This window comes from Myotis lucifugus, unplaced genomic scaffold (assembly GCF_000147115.1).
Source record: "Myotis lucifugus unplaced genomic scaffold, Myoluc2.0 scaffold_168, whole genome shotgun sequence".
Taxonomy (NCBI): Eukaryota; Metazoa; Chordata; class Mammalia; order Chiroptera; family Vespertilionidae; genus Myotis; species Myotis lucifugus.
This window is the reverse complement of record NW_005871216.1, coordinates 2745303-2751459: the sequence shown is the minus strand read 5'-3', so window position 1 is coordinate 2751459 and position 6157 is coordinate 2745303. Positions and strand designations below refer to the sequence as shown.

Here is a 6157-nt window from a genome sequence, read left to right as displayed (position 1 = left end):
GTCCATCAGTTGATACTACTGATTTAAACCACTGGCCATCAGTTTGACTTCCCAGGCATTGAGTGAGTACTTGCTGTCAGATCCCGGGTGGGTGCTATGGCCAGAGCCTCAGATGTGTTTCTGTGCTCGTTATGTCATATGTCATATGTCATGTAGACTCTCAGTAGAAAACAGAAACAAACCAAGCTCAAGGGTCCACCTTTTCTTCCACCTCCAGGACAGCCTTTTAACCCTCACTTCAAGATCAACAATGCAGTTTCCAACATCATTTGCTCCATCACCTTTGGGGAGCGCTTTGAGTACCAGGATAGTCAGTTCCAAGAAATGCTGAGGCTGCTGGATGATATCATACGTATGGAGGTGTCAGTGTGGACCCAGGTAAGGGGTTCTCTTTTCATATCTTGGTTAGGGATATTGGGGCTGATGTCAGACACAGATGTTTTTATAAGCTACACTATAACCTTTTCAAACTGACTTCAACACCAACTTGTTTGAAATCAACTAGTGTGACTCTAGTGTTTTTGGTATTCTAAAATATTTATTATATACAAAGAACATTTCTAACATTCATGTAAAGCAATAAACTTTACATAGCATACACCTGTGCACCCCTGTTGTTTTATTTAAAAAGGACAGTAGTGCCATTGCCTTTGAGTGCCATTGCCTTTGAGTTCCCCCCATCCCTCGTGTCCCTCCCTAAGCCAGCCATCTCAGACCTCCTCTCTCCATCGGCCGGCTGTTTGAGATTCATTTGTGTTAGTTGCCCTTTTTATAAAATTCTGAATAGCATTTCATCTTATGAATATGGCATTCTTTGTCACTCTATTCTCTATTGATATACACTTGGATGGTTTCCAGGTTTTGAATGTTATGAATGAAGCTGCCATGTACATTCTAGTACAACTGTTCATGTGGACACATCCATTCATTTCTCTTGCATGTGTTAACGTGGACATAGAAGATGCTGCCTAAAAGTTTCCAAAACTGTTCCACTGTTCACACACCCATCAACAGGATATTATCAATCTAATTTCATAGGGTAAAGACATTTGGGGTTCAAACCTCACCCCTTTCTTGGTGGACCCTGTACTCCATTTTTGTCCCTGGGGGTCTGTGAGTCTGTCAGAAACTCTGTTCAGCCTCTCGGTCTTAAACCAGAGCAAGTGTTGAGGTCACCTCTCTGGTATCTAGAAGTGGATTTATTTTTTATTTATTTATGACCAGCATCTTTGCTTAGAGCTTTAAGGCTCCATCATATCAAAATGGATAAAGAAGTTATCATGCGTCCTGGCATATGAAAAGGCTATAATGAATGTGAGCTATTATTATTATTATCAAAGTTATTTTTGAATTCCTAGTGCTCACTTCGTCATGGTAGTCCCCAACCCAGTGATTCCACTTTTGTTCTTCCTAATAAGACAGAACCCAGGAAAGGTGAGAGCTCAGAGGGTACCCCGCTGACTTTCTCCAGGGAAAATAAATGCCTGGAACAGTAGGAAGGGGCAGCAGAGGTGGGGGGGATAAGCATTTTTTGGAGTCCAAAAATAGATGAGGTGCCTTGATGGACAACTACACATACTTGCTCTAAGTTAATTTTCACAACTGTTTAAAGATGAAATGAAGCATCCTAGTGTGTGCAGGCAGACATGGCAGTGTGTGAGAAAAGCCTGATTGTGGTCCACTGGCTCTGTGTTAAGTTCTTAATGGATTGCATGTATAACCCTGAGGCCCACAGGCACCAAGTTAAACAAAAGAGCAACAAGTTATATCCTCTTCATTTTCATTATTATTATTATCATTATTTATTATTATTATTAGAGGCCCAGTGCACAAATTCATGCACAGGAGGGGTCCCTCGGCCTGGCTGATCAGGGCCGGCCAGAGGGAGGGACCACAGTAGGTTGGCTGTGAGAGCGCACTAACCACCAGGGGGCAGCTCCTGCATTGAGCTTTTGCCCCCTGGTGGTCAGTGCGCATCATAGCTACTGGCCAGTAGTCCGGTCCTCTGGTCGTCCAGTCATAACGATCACTTGGGCTTTTATATATATAATTATTATTATCAAAATACTATAGCTAGAAAGCAACAGAGCTAATAGCCAAACCCATGTCATGTCTTAGGTCTAGGTCAGTGGTTGGCAAACTCATTAGTCAACAGAGCCAAATATCAACAGTACAAGATTGAGATTTCTTTTGAGAGCCAAATTTCTTAAACTTAAACTATATAGGTAGGTACATTGTTATTAATTTAATTAGGGTACTCCTAAGGCTTAGGAAGAGCCACACTCAAGGGGCCAAAGAGCCGAATGTGGCTCGCAAGCCGGAGTTTGCTGACCACTGGTCTAGGTGATTTTCCATTATGTTATGCTGTCTGTTTCCTACCAGATATTATTAGGGAAAATATATTCAAAAACCAATTTATTTCAGTAAAAATGTCTTACTGTTATGGAGGCAGAGAAATACATATATATATATATTTAACTCACATATCTATATAGCTATCTATAATAATAAATGTGTAATATGCAAATTAGACCAGTCGTCCTTCCAGATGACCTTCCAGACGAAGCTGGGGCTGCAAGGGAAGCCCAGGTCCTGGGTGCCTGCCAGTGGCCAGAGGGCAGCCTAGGTCACAGGGTGCCGGTGGCCAGAGGGGAAGCCCAGGTCCCGGGTGCCAGACAGAAGCTGATGCCGGCAGCTGGGGGAAGGAGGCCTACTCTTGCACAAATTTCATGCATCAGGCTTCTAGTATATCTATATAGGGATGGATAGATAGATAGATACCTCTCTCGCACATGTGATAATTGCCATGAAAAAAAATAAAATAGGATAAGGGAATGGAAAGAGAGTGGCAAGGCTACTGCCACTTATAGGATCATTAGGTGAGACCACTCCAAGTAGATGCATTTGAGTGGCACCCTAATGAAGTGAGGGGTTGGAGTTCTAGAGATTTTGGAGGAAGAGCCATCTAGGTAGAAGGAATAGCAAATGGAAAGACCTAAAGAGGAACGCCCTTGATGTCATTATAGAGACCAGTGGGGCTGGACTGGAGAAGATAAGGTGGCAGAGAGTGACAGCAAAGCATGCAACAGGTGCATGCAAGGACCCGCTCATGTAGAGCTTCTATGCCCAGAAACTGATGTAGAAGTCATCTCTGCATGTCATGGGAAATCATTGGAGAATTAATGATCAAAAAGTGAAATGATCTGACTAAACCAGTGATTTTCAAACGTTTTCATCTTATGGCATACACAAACGAATTAATTACTAAAATTCTATGGCATACCACAAAATACATTTTTTTGCCAATGTGACAAAAAATAGGTGTAATTTTTATTCATTCACTCTGGATGGCTATTGTGTTGGCTGTTGTCATTTTTTTATTTGACAATTTAAGGGAAAATAGGTTAGTGCCCACGACTAAATAGTCAGGAAGTACATGTTTTAAAACTTCTTGTGGCACACCAGTTGAAAATCACTGGATTAGACCATCCAATGATTACTCTGGCTGTTCTGTCAAATAGACTGGGAATGGGATTAAGAATGGAATCAGAAAGCCTGCTGGAGGCTATTACGGCACCCAGATAAGAAACGGTGGTTTGTACAAGGATGACAAAGCAGTTGGGGTGGTGAGAAGTGGTCTGAAATGATATACTTGGGATGGAGCACTGACATGCTTTGCTAGGGAGATGAGAAGAGGGATGAGAGCAATCAGAAGGTCAAGGTCTAAGTGTAAGCAAACAAGAGCTAGAAAGAGAATGTTTCTGTTGTCTCATAAAGTGGGATACGGCACCATAGTGTCTTCCTGTTCTGTTTTTCTCCATTAGCTCTATAGTACCTTTCCACGGATAATGAACTTCCTTCCTGGATTCCACCAAACACACCTTGGCAAATGGGAGCAACTGAAGTTGTTTATTTCTCGTGTGATCGAAAACCACAAGAGAGATTGGAATCCCGAAGAACCAAGAGATTTTATCGATGCATACCTCAAGGAAATAGAAAAGGTGAGGAAAATTGTTTCCTGTGCTTTGTTTTTGAAGAACCAATGGGGATGTACAGGTTTCCTCCTGATGCTGTAACAAGTTAACTCAGTGGCTGACAACAACACAGATTTAGCTCACAGCTTTGGAGGTCTTAAGTCTGAAACTAGTTGGACTGGGCTCAAGTCAAGGTGTTGGCAAGACTGGCTCCTGTGAGGGCTCGAGGGGAAAATCTGTTTCCTTGACCTTTCCAGCTTCTAGAGGTCACCTATATTGCTTGGCTCATGGCCCCTTCCTGCATCTTCAAAGCCATCCGTGTAGCATCTTCTCTGTTACCTTCCTTACATCTTCTCCTTACAACCCTCTGGCCTCTTGTAATTGCATTGGGCCCATTGGGATTCTCCAGGATCATCTTCCCAAACCAAGACCCTTAACTTAATCATATCTATAATGTTCCTTTTCCCATATGACATCCACAGGTTTCAGAGATTAGACATGACATCTTTGTGAGTCATTATTCAATTTACCACAAAGGAGTAAAAATAGAGGCAGAATTTCATAGAGTGTAAGAGTAGCATTAACTCAGGATGGATGACGCAATTAGGAATAAAGATATGGGTTCAATGGTATTTGGCTTGAGGTCTTGGGAATGCACAAATGCTGCCTTTTCTTCTTCTATTCTCTACCCTCCATATTTGAAGGAGCTGTATGAAAAAGGAAAAATAAGAATTGAACCTCAAAACTTTGTTTTATTATTATATGCACCTGTGCCCAATGACCTACCCCTACAAGAAAAGCTGGGTGCGTGGGAGAGTTTATCCTCAAGGACTGAGTAGAACCCTATATTGTCCACTTTCTGACATTATCGGAAAGAAATGGGGGTGGGGGAGCCAAATTAGATGTGTAGTATTTAACACTGTAATCCTTCTGATTAATAGACTTTGTATCAGTGTCATCATCTTTTTAAACATTTTTTTTATTGAGTTTTTACAGAGAGGAAGGGAGAGGGATAGAGAGTTAGAAACATCGATGAGAGAGAAACATCGATCAGCTGCCTCCTTCACACCCCCTACTGGGGATGTGCCCACAACCACGGTACATGCTCTTGACTGGAATCGAACCTGGGACCCTTCAGTCTGCAGGCCAATGCTCTATCCACCGAGCCAAACCGGTTAGGGCTCATTTTTTATTATCACATTAGTTGTTCCTCCTGTGGAAGTTGGCAGAGTGATGAATTTCTTTCCCATCCCCTCTCTTATTTCACTGTATTGGCATTATATTAATAGAAATATTGATTTCTACTCAGAGGAGGAAACTTCATGTGCTATATGGGACCACACATTAAGAGGAATGTTGAGAAATTAAAGCTCTCCGAAGAAGGTGGTAAAAATGATGAAATGCCATGAAGAATGATTGTTAGAATCAGAGAGTTTTCATATGGAAGGAAAAGATTAACTGAGAGATATACGACTTGTTGCACTTAGACAAGTTCAGTTTATTCTTTCTAGTATCAGTATAAACATTTGTTGAGTATTTGCCGTGTGCCCTTTGCCTCTCACATGATTCATAATGTTGTCTTCATGTGTGTGTTTTGTTATTTCTATTATATAAGATGGGAAACTGAAGCAGGGAGGATAAGTAACTTGCCCTTTGTCATAGAAATAGTGAATGGGGTGGCTAATATTCGAACCCAAGTCTGACTCTCCACTGTACTAACAGCTTCTCCCAAATTATAGGCATAAAAAATCATTGTCTTGATTTTCATTCACCCAAACTAAGAAACATTTCCAGCCCTTGGGGTAGGACTATGCTAACAATATTGCTGTGATAAGACTGCCTCCCAAGGAGACGGAAGGCAGAGCCTTTCTCTGGGGCTCTTTCCTCCCACCTGTCTCCCCAGGATGAAGCCCCTATGCATTGTGGCCACCAAGAACCCTAAATAAACTAACAAACATGGTGCTTTCTAGCATAAGGGCGATGATGCTTCCAGTTTCAATGAGGAAAACCTCATCTTCAGTACCCAGGACCTCTTCTTTGCTGGAACCGAGACAACTTCGACGACGCTGCGCTGGGGTCTGATTTACATGGCCCTCAAACCAGAAATCCAAGGTGAGCAAGCCTGGGCCAGGACACTACAATGCCTCCTGGACACACTGCCACAAAGTTGGGAGCAGAAGATA

General features: G+C 42.2%; 2 protein-coding genes across 2 annotated transcripts in view; one reads left to right on the top strand and one right to left on the bottom strand.

Moving 5' to 3' along the window:
* The window catches only part of HOOK1 (hook microtubule tethering protein 1), a 98179-nt gene that overhangs the window by 9444 nt on the left and 82578 nt on the right, over positions 1-6157 (bottom strand). The window lies entirely within an intron of this gene.
* LOC102439141 (cytochrome P450 2J2) overlaps positions 1-6157 on the top strand; it is a 25481-nt gene that overhangs the window by 6598 nt on the left and 12726 nt on the right. Inside the window, exons 4-6 of the mRNA XM_006096115.3 lie at positions 218-378; positions 3825-4001; positions 5945-6086. Coding sequence (XP_006096177.1) covers positions 218-378; positions 3825-4001; positions 5945-6086 — 480 coding nt within the window. The remainder of the gene's footprint in view (positions 1-217; positions 379-3824; positions 4002-5944; positions 6087-6157) is intronic.